Source organism: Chionomys nivalis, chromosome 4 (assembly GCF_950005125.1).
Source record: "Chionomys nivalis chromosome 4, mChiNiv1.1, whole genome shotgun sequence".
Lineage (NCBI taxonomy): Eukaryota > Metazoa > Chordata > Mammalia > Rodentia > Cricetidae > Chionomys > Chionomys nivalis.
The window spans coordinates 110,434,048-110,454,787 of NC_080089.1; the positions used below are offsets into that span (position 1 = coordinate 110,434,048).

At 43.9% G+C, this 20,740-nt stretch overlaps 1 protein-coding gene across 8 annotated transcripts in view; it reads right to left on the bottom strand.

Annotated features, from left to right (window-relative positions):
• The window catches only part of Cnot10 (CCR4-NOT transcription complex subunit 10), a 49,339-nt gene that overhangs the window by 17,508 nt on the left and 11,091 nt on the right, over positions 1–20,740 (bottom strand). For 5 of the 8 annotated variants that reach the window (XM_057768240.1, XM_057768244.1, XM_057768243.1 and 2 more), the window contains 9 exons: positions 17,685–17,827; positions 16,076–16,162; positions 15,471–15,554; positions 11,834–11,951; positions 8,898–9,047; positions 7,281–7,483; positions 4,931–5,052; positions 3,799–3,975; positions 1,054–1,134 (listed from right to left, as the gene is read on the bottom strand). In XM_057768240.1, coding sequence (XP_057624223.1) covers positions 1,054–1,134; positions 3,799–3,975; positions 4,931–5,052; positions 7,281–7,483; positions 8,898–9,047; positions 11,834–11,951; positions 15,471–15,554; positions 16,076–16,162; positions 17,685–17,827 — 1,165 coding nt within the window. The remainder of the gene's footprint in view (positions 1–1,053; positions 1,135–3,798; positions 3,976–4,930; positions 5,053–7,280; positions 7,484–8,897; positions 9,048–11,833; positions 11,952–15,470; positions 15,555–16,075; positions 16,163–17,684; positions 17,828–20,740) is intronic. The other 3 variants (XM_057768241.1, XM_057768238.1, XM_057768239.1) reach the window with 2 other exon arrangements.

A 20,740-nucleotide genomic window follows, 5' to 3' on the forward strand; every position in this document is an offset into this window, starting at 1 on the left:
ATCTGTAATCCCTCCACCCCCACCGAGTGTTTAATTGTGTAGCCTTGATTGTCCTGGAACTAGCTCGGTAGTCCAGGCTGGCCTCAAATTAAGAGATCTGCCTGCCTACGCCTCCCAAGTTCTGGGTTTCTTTTTTTTTTTTTTTTTATGGTGCAGGGATTAAATATATGACTTTATTTTAGTTATACAAGTGAATTTTTTTTTTCTTTCAAAAGTTCAGACATGTCTCAAAGTCACCATGCAGCAGAGGCTGGCTTTGAACCCCATCCTCCTGGTTCCACCTGCCAAGAGCTGTGATTAAGGGTGTGGACTACCACATCTAATTACAGGTGGAATGTAATTGCTTTTAGCTTTTTGTCTAGTTTACACCTGTATTAATTGCATGTACATTCAAATAGGCACTTATGGGTAGAAGCCAGAGGACAACTCATAGAACTCCTTTCTCTATTTCATGGGCGTGGGGACCAAACTTAGGTGAGAAAATGCCATCTTGCTGGTACAGTGACTAAATTAAAAAACAAAAAACTGTTTGAGCCAACACCCTTTGTCTAGCTCACTGGAAAACTGACTTTCTCAGAGAACAAGGCATTGTATGGGAAAAGCCAATCAGGATCTTGTAACCAGGGGTTAGACCTAGCTCCATGGTAGTGATGAAGCACCCGCCCAACATGCACAAGTCAGTCCCTGACTGTATCTCTAGTCATGGCCTCCCTGTCCCAATTTGTTCAGATAAACTTAAGGGACGGGGCTTGGAGTGGACAGAGTGGGTAACAGCAGACGCTGTGCAAGCATGAGGACCTGACTTTGCATTCCCAGCAGTCATGGAAGAGGCCAAGTGTGGCTGAGCATCCCATAACTTCAGCACTGAGGTGGGCAAAGGGAAAGGAAAGGCAGGACTGTCAGGTCATGCAGGACAACCAAAGCTGGAAGATGGTGCTACGGAGAGGTCTCCCACAGTGGTGCAGGCATGTGGTCTTGCATCTGACAGTGTTGTAACACAGGAGAAAGCCAGTGTGCTCACCTCAGAGGATGCTCACCGCATCAGATACTCACTTTAGGTTTTCTAATTCCTGCTTCCTCAGCGGAGAAGAAGGTGGAGCTGGAATGAACTTATCTCCATCATGGCTTTTACTGCTGAAATAGAAAGACTCAGATATAAAAAGAAACTAACCAGTGTGAAATTTGTTCTCCTATCCCTACCACCCCAATGCAGTTCTTCAAGTGTGTGAGTGGAAGCAACTAATGAACGGAGGCCTGCAGTGCGTTCACGCTCACTCCGTACTGCGCACTATTGTAGTGTCCCGAGCACACAAGAGCACCTCTACGAAATCTCCAGCTGCAAACATCACTACTATAGAAGTATCTTCTCACATTGTACTGTTTCAAAATTCCTCTAGTATATAAGCTAGGACTGTGGTTCAGTTGATAGAGTGATTGTCTAACACGCAGGAAGCCCTGGGATCCAGTCCCAGCATTGCATAAGGTGTGTGTCTTTAATCCCAGTATATGGGAGATAGCAGACTAAGGGTTAGAAGTTCAAGGTCACCTCAAGGTGAGTTTGCCAGGTCTATATAAGACTGTGTCTCAAAATATATATAATACTCAAAAAGTTATAATCAAGAAAGGAGGGGTTGGAACAGAGACAAAGGTTTAAAGGTAATGCATAGGGACCAGGCCTTCAAGTTGGGCATGGTAGCTTATACCTCTCCTCCAGCACTCAGGAGGCTGAGGTAGAAGGCTCACTGAAAATTCAAAGCTGACTTGGGCTTGAGATATAGACCTAGATCAACACAAAAATGAAAACAAAAAGAATAAGGGGAAAAAAAAAGCAAGTAGATGTTTTCTTTCCCCTTCCTCCCTTCCTTCCTTCCTTCCTTCCTTCCTTCCTTCCTTCCTTCCTTCCTTCCTTCCTTCCTTCCTTCCTTCCTTCCTTCCTTTTTCTGAGACAGGGTTTCTCTGTGTAGCCCTGGCCATCCTGAACTCACTTATAGACCAGGCTGGCTTCTAACTCACAGAGACCCAAAAGTCTCTGCTTCATGAGTGCTGGGGTTGGAGGCGTGCGGCACCATGTGCAGCTGGCACTTCTAAATGTTTGCGTGTATATGTGCGTGGCTATAAACGAGCCGCAGTGCACACGGAGGCCAGAGGACGACTTGTAGAAGAGTCGGTTCTTCCCTTCTACCATACGACTCCTGGGGACAGAAATCAGACTGTCCAGCTCAGCAGCCAGTGCCTTTACCCAATGAAACCATCTTGTTTGCTCTTTGGGGGTTGGGAGCAGGGTCTCACTAGATAGCTCTGGTTGTCCTGGGACTTGCTAGGAACTTACAGAGATTGGTCTGCCCCTACCTCCCAAGTGCTGGGATTAAAGGTGTGTGCCACCTTGGCCTAGCTTGGCTCCTACTGTTTTACATATATGTAAAATGTTGTTTCTGATACCCACAAGACTTTTGAATCCCCACACTGTTAACCAACAGGTATTTCTTTTCTTTCCTATTTCTTCACAGGGTTTTGTTATATATCCCAGACTGGTACACAACTTGTCGCCCTCCTGCCTCCCAGAACTGGAACACAGATGTGTGCATCCTACCTGGCTCTGGCCTTGAAGCTGCTCCTTTGAAAAAACAAAAAAGCCCACACCCCAAGTTCGTTTTCTATCTTTTCTCAGAGTCCTCTTCTCACTTAGCCTTTCCTTGGTTTCTCTTCAGAAACATTCTCGCCTCCTTTGTTGTTGGTATTTTTTGTTTTGTCAATTTGATACAAGCTAGAATAATCTGGGAAGAGGGAACCTCAATTAAGAAAAGGTCTCCAAGCCGGGCGGTGGTGGCGCACGCCTTTAATCCCAGCACTCAGGAGGCAGAGACAGGAGGATCTTTAAACTTTTCTTTTTAAACTTTTTTTTTTTTTTTTTGGTTTTTCGAGACAGGGTTTCTCTGTGGCTTTGGAGCCTGTCCTGGAACTAGCTATTTTAGACCAGGCTGGTCTCGAACTCCGTTCCGCCTGCCTCTGCCTCCCGAGTGCTGGGATTAAAGGCGTGCGCCACCATCGCCCGACAGGAGGATCTTTGTGAGTTCGAGGCCAGCCTGGTCTACAAGAGCTAGTTCCAGGACAGGCTCCAAAGCTACAGAGAAACCCTGTCTCGAAAAACCAAAAAAAAAAAAAAAAAAAAAAAAAAAAAAGGGCCTCCCTCAGACTGATAAGGAAGAACCCAGCCCACTGTGGGTGGTGCCTCCTCTGAGCTGATGGTCCATAGTGAGCTATGGAAGAGGAGACAAGGGTTAACAGCTCAAAAGCAGAGTTCCTTCTAGGCTTCTGCTTTGGTTCCTGCCACCCCTCAATGATGGAATACCACCAAGACCAAACAAACCCTTTCCTTCTTGTGGGGGTTCCAACAAGAATGGCTCCCATAAACTCATCTACTTGAAAGCTTGGTCAACAGTGAGTGGCACTATTTAAAAGGACCAGGAGGTGTGGTATTGGTGGAGGAAGTATGTCACTGGGGATGGGCTTTGAGGGTTAAAAAGCTCAAGCCAGGTCCCAGTGTCTCCCTTCCTGCTGTCTGTGTATCTAGATATAGAACTCTCAGCTACTTTCTCCATGTCTGCCTGCGTGCTACCATGAGAATAATGGACTAAATCTCTAAAACTGAAAGCAAGTTCCAAATAAATACTTTAGAACCATTGATGGCCATGGCATCTTTCTGTAGCAACAGAACACTAAGGCTTTTCCCAAGCTGCTTTTGGTCTAGTGTTGACCACAGCAGTAGAGAGCACCAGACAGGAAGAGTGGGGTTGGTACCTGCACGGCTCACTGCTCTCGCTGCTTTCGGTGTTTCCTCCTAGCTGGCTGCTGTTCTTGGAGCCATTTTCCTGCTTTGGGTCTTGCTGTTCTTCGGGTAATAGCAACAAGGCATTTCTGAGACAGATGGCTGCAAACTCCACACTTGCTACAGGAATAGCTGAAGACTGCCCATCACTTCAAAGAATGAGACAAACAAGCTGAACAGACAGCAGAAAAAGAAAATGGACGTCGCTGCTATAAGAAATCATTAACTGTTATACAGCAGTGGTGGTGCACACCTTTAATCCCAACACTGGGGAGACAAAAGGCAGGTGGATCTCTGTGAGTTTGAGGCCAGCCTGGGCTACACACAGAAACCCTGTATTGAAACACCAAAAAAAGATCCTACAAAGGACTATAAATACATATAAATCAAATAAATTCAAGTACTCTGTACTGTCAATATTAATGCAGGAGAGGAATTATAGATGAGACCATGAGAATAAAGGTCAGAACAGGTGTTGTAAGAATGAGGGGGGTCGGGCAGTGGTGGTGCACGCCTTTTATCCCAGCACTTAGGAGGCAGAGGAAGGCAGATCTCTGTGAGTTCGAGGCCAGCCTAGTCTACAGAACAAGTTCCAGGATAGGTTCCAAACCTACACAGAGAAACCTTGCCTTGGAAAACAAAAACAAAAAAAGGAACTAAATCAGTGTATGTTCAATATGGTTTTATTTTTTTTTGCTTGTGGATATTTTCAATCAGGCTGGTTGACTCCACGGATGGGGACTAATAAGAAAGGGTGAGGAGGGTAGGCAATTGTTCCAGAAACAATGTGATCTAAAAAGGAGACACCAAAATGCCCTCTTCTGGACATTCTGATTCATGGCAATCAATAGGCTGCTTGCTTAGGACACAGACTGTTTCAGCATCCCAGATGCACTAAATCATAGTAAAGCAGACAGATCAACTCACTGTGGAGCTACTCAGTGTGGGCCTCGGTTTGCGGGTCTGGTTACTGATGCTGCAATAAAACATCATCACAAAGCAATTCTCCTATGAAATGATAAAGTCCAAGCTCTTTCCCACTAAGAGACCACAGCGTGAACCAGGTTATTACAGAGACACATTGGCTCGTGGCAAAATACTTACTTGTAGACAGTGTTCTGAATAGACTGAGATGCCAGAACGATTTTACGGTGATATCCTTGACCAACAATAGACTGTACAATTCCCTTTTTGGTAGGAAGACCTTTAGTTTCTTGCTCAGAAGTCTACAAAACAAAATATACTTCAAATAAAATTTAAAGGAACTATAAGACATGACATAAAAGTCAGGAGGTGGTGGCACACATCTTTAATTCCAGCACTTAGGGATGCAGAGGCAGGCAAATCTCTATGAGTTTGAGGCCAGCCTGGTCTACAGAGTGAGTTCCAGGACAGCCACAGATGCACAGAGAAACCCTGTCTTGACAAAACAAAACAAACAAAACACAGAACAATTTAGCTGGGTGGTAGTGGCACTTTTAATCCCAGCACTCAGGGAAAAAAAAAGACATGACATAAAATATGTTAAAATAATTTACAATTATTATTACATTTTATAAATTTATTTCATGTACATAAGTGCTTACCTGTTGGTATGTATGTATACCATGTGTATGCCTGGTGCCCACAAAAGCTCAAAAGAGCACTGAACTCCCTGAATTACTGGTAGCTGTGTGCCACCATGTGAGTACTCGGAACCTAACCTGAGTTTCTGGTAAGTGTCCATCTCTAGCACCATATTTTACAATTATTAAATAAGTATGTGAGTGTGTACCTAGGAGATAGGGTTTGTTAGACATCACACATGTATCCCTGTGCATTGAGTCTGGAAACCTGAGGGGAACATGTGGAGTTGTCCTTGGTTTGTCTCCTGTGTCTTTACTGAGCAGAGTCTCTCAACAGGACCTAGGCTGGCTGGGAAGGCTAGTGCAGCTAGCCAGCTAGGGATTCCCTCCCTACTTTCCAGTTCTGGAATTATGATCATCATAGTCACGGTGCTGGAAAGCCAAACTCTAGCCTACAAGAGCTAGTTCCAGGTCAGGATCCAAAGCTACAGAGAAGGATCCAAAGCTACAGAGAAACCCTGTCTCCAAAAAAAAAAAAAAAACCCAAAAAAAGAACCCCCCTCCAAAAAGAAATCAACAAAGAAAAAAAAAAATGAAAACCCCCAAAGAAGCTCAGTGATACAGAACTTTCCTACTATGCACAAGGCTCTATTTTGAGTTTGAACCAGCATGTGCACGCGCACACCCCCCCCTCCCCCCGCCACGAAAGGTAAAGCACAATTCACTACATGGTGAAAGCCTTTCAGGAGCATCCTTAGTCTCTTCTCCACTATATTCAAGTCATCAACTACTTATACACTAAATGAAAAACTGCGCAGCAGGTATGCTTCTTTTAAACTCCTTGGTTCTCCCGCCCTGCCCTTGCCTGGGGAAGCCCATTGGGGGGTCCGGGCTTCTGAGGGGCACCTGTCCCTCCCCTCCCTTCCCCTCCCCCTACACTTGTTCCAGCTCTTTGAAATAGTTTGTGTGAAGGTGAAAGTGCAGTTCAGTAATAAACGGTGTCGACTCTGTGGAAAAAAAAATAAACTCCTTGGTTCTTTTGCCTGCTTTTCAGAAAATGCTGCTCAGTAAAGAACTTCAAAATCCTACATATCCGCCGGGCAGTGGTGGCGCACGCCTTTAATCCCAGCACTTGGGAGGCAGAGGTAGGCGGATCTCTGTGAGTTCGAGACCAGCCTGGTCTACAAGAGCTAGTTCCAGGACAGGCTCCAAAGCCACAGAGAAACCCTGTCTCGAAAAAACCAAAAAAAAAAAAAAAAAAAAAAAAAAACCAAAAAAAAAATCCTACATATCCTATGGCAGGCAGGCATGCCAGGCAAGACCGTAGACGTCAACCGCCCCCATCTTCACACACCCAGGGAACACAGGCAGAGGGTGAGGGGACTTGGGAGTTCTTATTTCCTCCACTTTTCACTGACCCTTCTCCAGCAGAGATCCAGAAGACAGCTACTAATCTAGAGATAACGACGCAGGACAGCCTATTTCTAAACACTGTGGACAAATGTGTCGGCGTGGATAGTTGACTGCATGTGCTCCACTGAAGGGAATGCTGTTTAATGTCGTTCTGTCCATTCTGGATCAGAACCAACTGTTCTCTTAGCACTGTGTATACACACTATCATCAGACAGCACAGGGCAGGCCCAGCAGGAGGCACTGTTCAGACAGGCAGTTTTCTCATTGGCATCAACCCTTTCCCAAGAATCAGTTAAGCAAGTGACATTCTGAAACTAAATCCAACCCCCAACTGCTAACAGAAGACTCCCCTGTAAATTCAGTGAGGGTGAAGAAAGAAATGAGGTCTTAGATTCCCAAGTATGCTTTGCTCTCTGTGTAACAAGTATTGGAGAGGAGAAATAGAGGTTCAAAGAGATACCCAAGGAGCACTCACCCCTTTATTGGCAGCAATGCAGCATTCAGCCAGTCGTAGCCAAAGCCGGGGATTTGCATGATAAACCTGAACAGCTTCAATCAGACACTCGAAGGCGGCAAGAGGCCTCCCGATGTGTAGCAGCTGGATCCCACAGTTATAGAGCAGCTCATACCTTTTGTTGCTTAGCAATGTACACATGGGTCTTCCAGAAAACTTTTTGCCTAGCGATCAGAATTGGAGACTAGATCATAAAAGTTCAGTTGCACTGAAGGCATTTGTTTTTCCAAGTAAACCCTTGTATGTTTAGTACCCAACAACCACAATTTAAACTGTATTCAGTGGCTCTCTCCAAGGTGGTCTCTCCATGCTTAACCCTACAAGAATCTGTCAGTCATATCAGATGTCTGTGCTAGTTGGGACAGAGATGTCCTTGCTTGTGTCAGCTCTTCTGGTAATGTTGCTTCAGGGAGCCAAAGAACTGAAGTGAGAGTCACTGACTCCCTGAACCTTCCAGCACCTTCAGCTTGGCCAATCTGTTACCACTGCTACACGTTTCCAGTGATTCATACCCACAATAGGACCACTTGCCATATAGAATGTATTTTCGTCTTCCTTTCTTCCATCCTTCCTTCCTTCCTTCTTTCTTTTCTTTTGTTTTTTGAGGCAATGTTTCTTTGAGTAGCCCTGGCTGTCCTTAGAACTAAAACTCTCTTTGTAGACCAGGCTAACCTTGAATTCAGAGATCTGCCTGCCTCTGCCTCCCGAGGGCTAGAATTAAAGGCGTGTGTTAATACGCCCAGCATAGAATATATTTTTCATCAAGTAAGTGCTTATGATTTTAAAAATTAGAAAATTGCTTGATTTAAAGCATTTTTGATCAAGGATCCATATAATCTGATTGTTCAATAACAAACTTCAGCAATGCTTTATGGCTGTCAGATGCCACCAATACACCACTTTGGAAGATCAGCCAACAATTTAATAATGTCAGCCTGACAGTCGAGAAGTCCTAATGACTAATTAAAATTGATTGACATATCATGTAGGATAACGGATTCAAATACAAAACAAACTGAAGTAACTGAATTCTTTTTGTCTTTTCTTTTCCCCCATGCCTGTGTGTGTATACGTCTAAACTAGAGGTCAAGAATTTCCCTCAATCTCTCGTCTTCTTTAGGCAGGCGGTGTCTTTCAATCAAAATGAAGCTTCTTGATAGAGGGGCCTCACTAGCTGGCTTGTTCCAGGACCTCACCCTTTGCTTTCTAAGGTTGGAATTACAGGTGAGCTGCCCTGGGCATACAGTGTTTATGCAGATCCAGGGGTCGAAAGTCTGCTCCTCTTGTGTAATTGCTGAAACATTTCCTCAGCTCTTGCTTTTTCATAATTCAAAATTTTCTTAGCTTCTTAATACCAAGGGGCAATAACTACTAAAAGTCTCCAGAGCCAAGTCTGTACACACGGCCTGCACCCTCGACAGGATGGCCGCTACTCCTCTTACTATGACATCTTAGAACAAACCTGTCTCGTCCTCCGAGCCCTGACTGTATCTCCCACACCGAGGTCTCCTGCCTGATGCTTGCTATCTCAGTCACGTGTTTCTCAAGGAGGACACTGCAGTTCCCAGCGCTGCTTACCTGGATCAGTGCCACCTGCACTGAGCTGGGCACAGACATTGTCATTTTCTTGCAGAGCCTTCTTAAAGTAGAAAATCCCCAAATTGTGCTTGCTCATGGCAAAATGGATGCAACCAAGATTATTCCAGAACATGCACCTCAAGCATTCACCTGAAAACAACACAAACCACTTTACCTACAGAATTTTGTTTTTGCAGTCCCTCATATAAAAATCAGGCCTAGCTGCTGTTAGTTACCTAACCTATTTGGAATGTCACTTAGTCACTAAAGGACAGTTCATGAGGCATGGTGTAAGTGTGAGGACTAGATAGGGTGAACGCAGACACCCTCTCTAGCAGATATCATTTTTAAGAAACCCTGCATACTTTTTTTCTGACTTCATTTTCAACAAGTGACAAAAAATTAAAAACAAATACATACGCCATCTGTCCACAGTGAAATACAGTACAAACCGCAAACAGTGAGAAAATTACATACACCGTCTGTCCACAGTGAAATACAGTACAAACCGCAAACAGTGAGACAATCTAAACACGGAGGCTGCATGGCTTAGCATGAAAAAGGTCTTGAGTAGAACACATGCATGCACATGGAAAGAACTAAAATACACTAAGGGAAGAATAACAAGGAGAATGTATGCAACAGAGTAAACAGTACAGCAAGTGGATCTCAGTGAGTTCAAGACCACCATGGTCTACAAAGCAAGTTCCAAGACACACAGGACCGTTGCACAGAGAAACCCTGTCTTGGAAAAACAAAACAACAAAAACAAAGAGTATAGAAACCCTGTTTCATGTGAAGCTTAAGTTCCCATTCTACCTACTCTATCCATCCATCCATCCATCCACCATACTACACCACTTGAGACAGAATCCTGTGTAAAAAAGGCTGCCTCACTGCATGCAACTCTCCACGCAGTTGAGAGTGACCTAATTCTCTTGCCTCTACCTCCTCAAGTGTAAAGATCACAGATATGTACCGGCTCTTGGTGTGTGCGGTACTAGAGATGAAGACCAGTGCCCTGCACATGACAGGTGAGCTCTACCAACTGAACTACACTCCAGATGATTTTCATTATTTTGAGAGAGGGCCTCACACTGTGGCCCTGGTGGCCTAGAATTCACTAGGTAGCTGAGGCTGGCTTTGAACTTTGGAAGTCCTTCTGCCTCATCCTCCTGAGTGCAGGGACTGCAGTATCTTCTGTCACACCTGACTGGGCACGATTTCTTAGCTTAGGTATTATCTCATCTGGTTTGTCAGTTACCTCTTGATGTGTATGTCAGAGAGGCCATCTGCCTGCTTCAAACACTCATGCCCACCAATATTTCTCATTTGTTCTGTGACTTGATCTTGAATGTATGTGTGTATTTGTGTTTTTAATCACAAAAAACAACATTTTTTTTTTGTGGTCAAAATCTTTAGCTATTTCTCCAAACTCTACAGCATTAGGATTTTGGATAATGTTCACGCAAGCCTTCTTCACCACAGAGCAGAATATTCCTCCCAGTTTCCTTCTGGGCTTTTGTTTTATTTTTACATTTCAATCCTTTACCTGGATAGATTTTCACTTTGGTATAATGAAAATAACCCAAACTTAGCTTTCACTTTCACTATTTATGGACGCTTGTGTAGTGGCAAAGGAGTAGCGCATGCCTATAATCTTAGCACCTGAGAGGTGGAGGCAGTGATACAGAGTTCAAGGTTATCCTTGGTCAGACAGCAAGTTCAAAGGTAGCCTGGTCTATGTGAGACTGGGTGTGGTGGCTTGTGCCTTTAATATCAGTACTAGGGAGCTTGAGTTAGGCAGCTCTCCGAGTGTGAGGCTGGCCAGAACTGCATAGTAAGACCCTGTCTTGAAACGACATTACAGAAAAATGTACTAGTTGGCATGGCATACTTTACACTTGCAACACACAATGCCAGGTTATGACAAGTGGGTAACAGGATATTCACTGCTAAATATCAAGGCTGTATGCTTTGAATATTTAAATATTTTGCTTTTTTGAGGCAGGGTTTCTCTGTTAGCCCTGGCTGTACTGGAACTTGCTTTGTAGATCAGGCCGACTTCACGTCTAGCTCTAGACCTGTTGCAGTTTTCTCAGATTGTACTTGAGATTTGAGAGATCATTTTATACCACGACAATAAAAACATTAGAAACAGAATTGAGGAGAGCAGACTAGGGATGTGGTGTAACAGGCTGGGTGCTTCCTAGCGTTCATAAGCCTTTGCACATCAACAATCCCCCAGCACCACATCACCAGGGGCAGAGGCACAAGCCTGTGCTTCTACCACTGCAGAGCTAAGAGAGGTACGATTAAAAAAAAAAAAATCCAGTTAAATAAACAAGATTAGCCCAGGCACAGGAGATATAAGATCCAAAGCTAAACAAACCCAGGACGGTTAGGGGTGCTTGTTTAAAGAATGTCCAAGAGGAACCAAGAATACAACTGACTTTCTCCACTCTCCAGTGAACTCAGACACCAAACTGGAGGAAGGCGGAAGGCCCACAGGTTTGTAAATAGAGATTATGTGTGCATCAGAACAGAATCCAAAACAAAGAATACAAACATTCAAACACACACACACACACACCAGGAACAGGTAATGAACAGGTAAGGTTAACGTAAAGGGAAGATGTGATGAGCCCTCTTTCAACGTGGAAGCAAATTATACGATAAAAATTTTATTTTTGCATGAAGAAATAGGAAAACCCTGTTTTAAGATAGAGCTCTGAAAGGCAGCTTGGCTAGCCTCAAATTTGAGACACCCGTACTTCAGTCTACCCAGTGATGGGATTAGACTGTGCCACCTACCAGACTTAGAACATTTCCACCTAAAGATGAACCAACACCACTCAGAAAAAGACTGGTGTGTGGGGTGGGGGACCCCAAGCAATAAGGAGTAGATCAACCAAAACTTTACAGTTTTCTTTTACCTGTTTTCATGAAGCCTGGATGCTCGGCAATGTTTGAACTATTTAACAGCTTCACTGCTTTTCGATAATTGCCCCTTAAGTACTCAAAATTGCTTTTAAGAAACAGGGAGGGTGCAGACTGTAAAGAAAATATAAAAGTGATTTAAAATTTGTTTTTAGTTCTTTTTTGCATGATCGGGACTACACCGCTGTGCATGAAAGTATTTAGGACATAAATCAATCAGCTGAATCATGCCACAGAAAACAATCTCTAAATGCTGCATGGATCTTGCTATTTAAAATACTGAAACCTTACAGAGAACAGCCTGTGATGTGTCCACCTAAAAACACTATGACACGTGTGCATAAGAACAGAGCTCGCTCACAGAGTATTAACTGACTGTCCCCATGCACTGCAGTCTCCTGGTGCCCAGCATGGTCTATGTTCAGGTGATCTTTTGTCCCAGCCCCTTACGCAGTTGGGGATACAAACACACAAGGCTGGGTCTGGCTTAACTAGAAGCCAACTGTACAGCACAAACTAAGACTTTTGTTTTAATGGTTATTGCAAAATTGATGCTAATGGCAGTTTGAATGAGAATGGCCCCCTAGACTCATATATTTGAAAACTTAATCTCTGATTGGTAGAACCATTTGGAAAGGATAAGGAGGTGTGGTCTTGTGAAGGAGGTGTGTCACTGGAGTCAGGCTTTGAGGTTTCAAAAGTCCACATCACTCACAGATAGTTATTGATGCCTCGTGCTTGTGGATCAGATAGAAGCTCTCAACTACAGCTCCTGCACCATGCCTGCCTAACTGCCATGCTTCCTGCCATGATGGTCACGGACTCTAATCCTCTGGAACTGCGAGCCCCCAAATTAAAAAATTCATTTCATAACTTGCTTTGGCCATGGTGTCTCCTCACAGCAGGAGAACGGTAATTCAGAGAGTGATCTTCCTTATTTCTTTTTGATTTTAAAAAAGATTGTGGTGGTTTGAATAAGAATGGCCTCAGTGGTACATGCCTTTAATGCCAGGATTTTGGAGGCAGAGGCAGGCATATCTCTCTTGAGTTCCAGGACAGTTAGGGCTAAACAAAGCAATCCTGTGGGGAGGGGGATTAGCCCCCCATAGGCTCATATATTTGAATGCTTGGTCATTAGGGAGTATCACTACTTGAAAGGGATTAGGAGGTGTGGTCTTGTTGTTAGAGTAGGTGTGGCCTTGTTGAAGAAATGTGTCAGGGGTAGCCTTTGAGGCTTCAAAAGCTCAAACCAGTTCAGCACTCTCTCTGCTGCCTGGGGATTCTGATGTAAACTCAGTGCCAGTCTGCCCATGTGCACCATTCTCCCCACCATGTTGATAATGGACTAAACTTCTGAAACTGGAAGCCAGTCCCATTTAAATGCTTTCTTTTATAAAAGTTGCCTTTGAGCCGGGCGGTGGTGGCGCACGCCTTTAATCCCAGCAGTTGGGAGGCAGAGGCAGGCGGATCTCTGTGAGTTCGAGACCAGCCTGGTCTACAGAGCTAGTTCCAGGACAGGCTCCAAAGCCACAGAGAATCCCTGTCTCGAAAACCAAAAAAAAAAAAAAAAAAAAAAAAAGTTGCCTTTGGTCACGGTGTCTCTTCATAGCAATAGAACATTGACTAAGACAAAGACGAGTTTTTTTTTTTTTTTTTTTTTTTTAAATTATGTGTGTGGTGGCGAGGGGTGGAGGGGGAAGAACAGACATACTGAGTATGGATGCTACGGAAACCAGGATAAGACGTCAGATATCCTGGAGCTGGGATTTATGGTCTTGAACTTCCGACCCTCCTGCCTCCATCACCCAAGTGTTGGTACTGTAAGCCTGAGCCCCCACACCCAGGCTTTTTATTTACATATGTACTATGGAGAAATGTCTTGCTATTGTCATCTCAAGATCTTATTTTAATTATTCTATGTGGATGTGAGTGGTAGTTTGCACTGGAGTGCAGAGCTCTGTGAGGTCAGAAAGGGCTTTAGATTCCCTGGAGCTGGAGTTACAGGCAACTGTGATCTGCCTGATGTGGGTGCTGGGAACCAAAGTCATGTTGCAAGAGTAGTGAGAGAACCTAACTGCTGAGTCATCTCTCCAGTTCCAGTTTTAAAATGGTTTCACTGTGGCATAGGCTGCCCTTGAATTCCTTATCCTCCTGCCTTCACTTCTGAAGTGATAGGACTGTATCCTCTCTGTGTGTGCGTGCGTGCATGCACAAGCACATGTGAGTATGAACTTAAGACTAAACCCAGAGATGATTGTTGTGGAATATTAGTGTTACATTCATTCATGCTGTGGAATATTTAATGATGCAAAGATGTGTTGCAATCTTTTATGTTGCATTTGTTTAACTCTGTAAAGCTGTTTACTTCACCTGCCTAAAATGCCTGATTGGTCTAATAAAGAGCTGAGTGGCCAGTAGTTAGGCAGGAAAGAGGGATAGGTGGGGCTGCCAGGTAGAGAGAATAAATAGGAGAAATCTAGGCTCAGGAGAAGGAGGAGCAAGAAAAGGAGGAGAGGAGGGTGCGGGGGCTTAGCCAGCCACACAGCCACACAGCCAGCCCTGTAGTAAGAAAGAAAATATATAGAATAAAGAAAGAGAAAAAGCCCAGAGGCTAAATGTAGTTAAAGAGAAACGGAATAATATAAGGTACAAAAGCTAGCTAGAAACAATCCAAACTAAGGTTGGGCATTCATAAGTAAGAATAAGTCTGGGAGCAGGTGATGGGCCACCAAAGAGCAAAGAGTGAAAAGCCAACTACAGGGGACTGCTTGCTAGGCTAGTGCTCAGCGCTCTACCACTGAGCTATCCCCAACATTTCTCATTACTTAGGATTCAAGTTTACCTTTCACCTAATAACCAATAATCAGTTATAATGGGAAACCGTATTACTGTATGAAAGGAAAAACGTTCAAACAGCAAGTTTTGTTTGTAGGCACTACTCTTTCTACCCCGCAATTCTTTCTTTGGATTTCAGACCACTGTCACTAAATCCTCACGCTGTCTGGCCTCCAGAGAGTGCTGATTCAGAGTGCAATCACACACAGAGGTCTGGACACTGGAGTTTGAAAACCTCCATCCCAGCATTTACTCACTGGCTCATAAACATGCTCTCCTTCTATGGTCTAGTTCACCCTCTCTCTCAGCCTTCTGTTGGCCCAGAGATGATCTGGGCACTAAGAAATCATAATCTCAGGATTATGATCTAAGCGGAGCCACTTCCAAGTCAAGTATTCATGGCCTTGGGTATAAGCAGTAAACTATACAACAATCACCAACTATTTTATATATTTAGGGTTTTTTCCAAGACAGTTTCTCTGTGTTGGAATTAAAGGTGTGTGCTGCCACAATCAATTTTGAAAAACAAATATGTATATGTGCTGAGGCCACAAGAGAACAGGTAGCCTACCCTCTCTCCCTGTTCTGTTGAGACAGGCTCTCCCTGAACCTGAAGTCTGTGTTTTCAATGGTAGGCTGGAAGCAAGCAAGCCTGGAATCTTCCTGGACCCCTCAGAACCTGGGTTAGAGGCATGTGCTTTACCACTAAGCCACCCATCACCGAAAACTAACAAATCCTCAGTCTAAATAGAAAAGTCAGAAACTGATACCACAAGAAAAAGTCCAGAAGGAACTTACATTTCCAGCTGTGTTCATGACAGACTTGATTTCCCGTTTGCATGCCTTCAGGGACTTCATTTGGATGTATGCTCTGACTTTGTACTGTCGAGGAGGAAGGGAAGGGTGTAAGAGGGTGGGCCATTTACACATGCTCAAGTTCTAGTTTCCAGTGCAGGACACTAGCTCTCATCTGCTTACAACACAGCCAAATTCCAGTCACACGCAAATGCATCTTATAAATTATCTTAAATATTTGTTTTCTTTTATTTTTTGTGGTGCTGGGGACAGAATCGAAGGTGTTGTGCATTGTAGACAATAATTCTACTCCTGAGCAAAAAAACCCCTATAAATCTACATCTTCATAATTTACCTTAAATGTATAATTTTACATTTTCATATACTGACTTATCATATATTCTATGTTATTTCAAAGTCCTATAAAGTAACTTAAAGAAGTTTTATGTGTATATACATACATACATATATTTTAAAATGTATTTGGAGGGAAAACTATACTTCTAAGCTACAAGTCTTCCAAACTGAGAAAACACACTGCCTTGAACTAGTGTTTATGTGCCTCTCACACTGCTTCAGGGCATGTCCACCCTTTGAATGTACACTACCTGGTGTATCTTGGACTTTGCAGCCTCTATTAGCGCTCCACTCTCAGCCTTAGGATTAGATCCATCTTTGCTGCTGTTATTGCCAGTCTGTATAATAGTGAAACAAAGTCAATCAAATAGTTATGACCATAACTGATTTTCAAGTGAGCTACGTACAAAGTGCCCAAGTCAAGTAGCCCTAGGCCATCTTCAAACTGAACCTGCTGCAGAGCCCACTCTGAGAGACTATGGGTCAGGTCAGTATGGCATTCCTAACAGGAAACTCACCGATGAACATAACTATGGACCCATTTAAAGTCATGGATGTCACTCAGACTATCTCTCTAGATACTTTGCCTTCTTACACCCTCCTCTGTCAGGATTCTGCCAGCACCACTAAGCACTGACTTCCCGAGGAAGTACTCCATTCCCACCCTCCTCCTACTGGGACCCACTTCCCTTCTAATGAGCTCACCTCGGCGCTCTCCACACTCAGACCCTGCTCATTTCAGTACCACCATTCATCCCCTTTGTGCTGTTTCCTCCATTAGGACAGTTACTCTGCTCCATCCCTCCTTTTCTGACTGGTCAGTCTGCATATTCAAATCAAACGCTCAATTCCTGGAGATTCTCTAATTTTCTTCCTCTCTCCCCATGACCTCACTGTACTCCATTCATCCCTTCCCTACAGAGGGCCCCAAGGACAAGGGCTCAGTGTTCCTACTGTCAGATTAGAACCTACTACACATAGACATGGTGTGGTATACTGTTCTTGTATCCTGAAAAGATTTGTCACTCGTATTGGTTTAATAAAACACTGATTGGCTGGGTGGTGGTGGCGCACACCTTTAATCCCAGCACTCAGGAGGCAGAGGCAGGCAGATCTCTATGAGTTCAAGGCTAGCCTGGTCTACAAGAGCTAGTTCCAGGAAAGGCTCCAAAGCTACAGAGAAACCCTGTCTTAAAAAACCCAAAAATAAGTAAGTAAATAAAACAAAATGCTGATTGGCCAGTAGCCAGGCAGGAAGTATAGGCGGGGCAACCAGATTAGAAGAATTCTGGGAAGAAGAAAGGCTCAGTCTGTAGCTGCTACCCAGACGCAGAGGAAGCAAGATGAAAATTCTGCACTGAGAAAAGATACCAAGCCATGTGGCTAAACATAGATAAGAATTATGGGTTAATTTAAGTTCTAAGAGCTAGTTCATAATGATCCTGAGCTAATAGGCCAACCAGTCTATAATTAATGTAGGCCTCTGTGTGTTTCTTTGGGACTAAATGGTTGTGGGACCAGGTGGGACATAAACTTCCATCTACATGTATATATTTACTGAACTAAGGTCTACTTCAACAAATACTATAAGTATCAAGTATGAAAATGAAATATTATACAACACAAAGTTTAGGAAGATTGCTAAGAGCATTCAGTTGGAATCTCTTAACTCACCTGTTGGGGTCGAAAATGTAGACCATGCAGATGTTAGTAAAAGAAAAGTTTTTAAAAGGCAGTTTACAAGGGTTAGACAGATAGCACAGCTTCTGTGAATCACTCCATAAAGCTGCTAGGATACTAGCTCACATGACAGACATGGGGCACACTTTTTAAGTCTCAGTCTGATGCTTGGGAACTCACCTCGTTCTTCCCGTTTTTGTTGCTGCTGCCCTGTGATATCATTTTTTCTAGCACAGCAAGAAGATGCAGAGCTTTCTCAGCTTGGTGGGTTAATATATACAAGTCCACAAGCAGAAAGCACACTGCTTGGGCAAATCTTTCTTCTGACAAAACAAACACACAAACAAATAGGAAACGTTACAACCCAAGGTTGAGCATACACCTCTGCTTACTCCTAAACAGGACACAGAGCTCTGCAAAACAAAGCACATCTTCATTCAAACAAAGAATGTCACTAAAGCCACGAAAGAAAGCAGCATCCTTTCCTGGTGCTGCCATTGTTCTAGTGGGGTCTCCAGGCCTCATTCAGGCAGTCAGCGAGTATTCTTTTACACAGTCTTCCTAGAGGCAGCCATGTAGTGGGAAGAAGCCTTAATTCAAGCATTTGCTTCATTACTTACTAATACACAATACCTCTGCATACCACTTAACTTCCAATTTTTATTTATTTTAGTATGACTGCATACGTGTGTGCATGTGTATTTTTCCATACATAAGTGTACACAGAGTATGTGTGGAAGGTCAGAGGCTTTGCTTGATTACTGCATCTAAAAGTCTCTATTTAATCAACCTCTATCTTCTTACCTGATTTTAGCACTATTCCATAGCATTCAACTACTCCTGTGAGAGTAACAAGGACAACGATTTCCTCTGTTAAGCTCACTGCAACGCCCCCTACACTGCCAAGCCATGCCTGGTTCATAGCATTGGTGTGTGCACTCGATAAGTGTGCAATGTGAAGAGCATGCCTATCAGGGCTCCAACCTGCACAGATACTCTAGAAGAGAAGCACAGCTACAGAGATGGCAGAAAGTTCAATGTCTGTGGGAGAGGAGAGGAGACAGCCACACAGCATTTATTTTAGGGCAGTGACTGTACTCTGTATATCCAGATGCACAAAGTACACCAGGAGTAAATCCTGACGTAAGCTATGGACGCTGCGGGACTGTGATGTGTCACTGTGGCTCATCCACTGAACACGCACACCAATGGGGCAGCTGCTATGGGAGTTACAAATGTTGATGAGGAAGGCAATAGGAAAGAGCTGCGCTTTCCTCTCAATTTTGCTATGAATCCAAAACTGCTCAGAATATAACCAAAACCAAAACCAAACCAAACAAACAAAAAACCCAAACCCCAACTAGTAAAAAGTAAACAATTTAGCTGAACATGACGCTGCACGCCTTTCATCCCACACTCAGGGGAGGCAGGCAGACCTCGGACAGTTCTAGGTCAGGCTGGTCCACGTAGCAAGTTCCAGGTCAGTCAGGGCTACACAGTGAGATACTGTCTCAAAAATAAAATAAAGGTGAGAGAGGTGGCTCAAAGGTTAAGAAAGCTTGCTGCTCTTTCAGAGGATCCGAGTTCCTGGCACCCACATCAGGCAGCTTACAATTGCCTGTAACTCCAGCTAACTTCCAGATATCTGTATTCATGTGCACACACACCCATACATAGACACACCTCCAACACATATCATTTAAAAAGTACTTAAGCCAGGCGATGGTGGCGCACGCCTTTAATCCCAGCATTCAGGAGGCAGAGGCAGGCGGATCTCTGTGAGTTCGAGGTCAGCCTCATCTACAAGAGCTAGTTCCAGGACAGGCTCCAAAGCTACAGAGAAACCTTGTCTCGAAAAACCAAATAAAAATAAAAAATAAAAAGTACTTAAATTATAAATAAATGAATTTAAAAGTTTAAATAGAAAAATTAAAGTAATTACAGTAATTTTTACAAAAATAAATAGATCTGTATGACTTATACTGAATTTTATGTTCTCTTAGCCACAGTAGAGCTCAACAGCATTTTGTGAACTGTTGGCAGAATTCAGAAAAGCTCTGCCAATGCTTTCTAGCACACAGTGGGGAGCAATTCTGACAGATAGTCCCTAATACATAGTCCCTACCACTGCCTCTCTCCTGTCCAGCCTACCAGTCACCAAGCCATCAGAACTGAAAGAGGTAACTCAAAATGGTTCCCTAGAGTCATTCACCAACTGCTCACCAAGCTGTCAGAGGGCCCTACATAGCCTCTTCCCATGTGCCACAGGGGCAGAAGCACACTCCTCCACCTGCTGTACAGGAACCACCAACAGACCGGGGTTCGCAGCTTCTGAGTCCCCTTAATGGTCTGAGCTAACAGAAAGCGCAGACTCCCTGTGGACTGGAGAGCACTGGTGCTCTCTAACCATACACCAGCAGCTGTCTATCTGCTAGCTCCTTCCTGCTCATCAGCACCCACCTTTCCCAATTCTTAGGGTTAGCATCAGAATGCAAACACAAACCTCTATTTGCTCTCTGCATGCACAAATTTCAGCAGGGCAACAGAGAAATAAAATACTACACTGTCCTTCTGCTTTTTTGAGATAGGGTTTCTCTGTAGCTTTGAAGCCTGTCCTGGAACTAGCTCCTGTAGACCAGGCTGGCCTCAAACTCAGTGATCTGCCTGCCTCTGCCTCCCGAGTGCGCCACCACTGCCCGGCTCCAAAATGGCCTTTTAAAAATGTTTACTTTAGACACATGAATGTTTTGACTGTGTGTATGTATGTGTATGCCTGGTGTATGCTGAGGCCAAATGTAGGGCTAGGATGCAAACCCAGATTCTCTACAAGAGCAGTAAGTACTCCAAAACACTGAGCCATTTCTCCAACCCGCCCCCATCTCTTTTTCATGTATATTATGGTAAAAAGGGCTCTGAAATAAGGTAGTATTTAAGAGGAAAGAAAAGACAAACATCTTTCTACTATCTAACAGTTCATTCCTTCCCTTCCCCTCTTCCTACCTTCCTTCCTTTTTGATAGGGTCTCATGAAACCCAGGCCTCAAACCCAGTATGTGTCAGAGGATGACCCTGAACAGCTGGTCCACCAGATGCTAGGATCACAGGCATGTGACAGCATATGGGGGCACCTTTAAAGCTCAGGTGAGGAGGAGTGCTAAAGGAAACTGGACTTCTCTAAGTGGCATACAAGCTTATCTGGTCTAAACTCAAATTGAGAAAGACTGAAACAGCTTTATT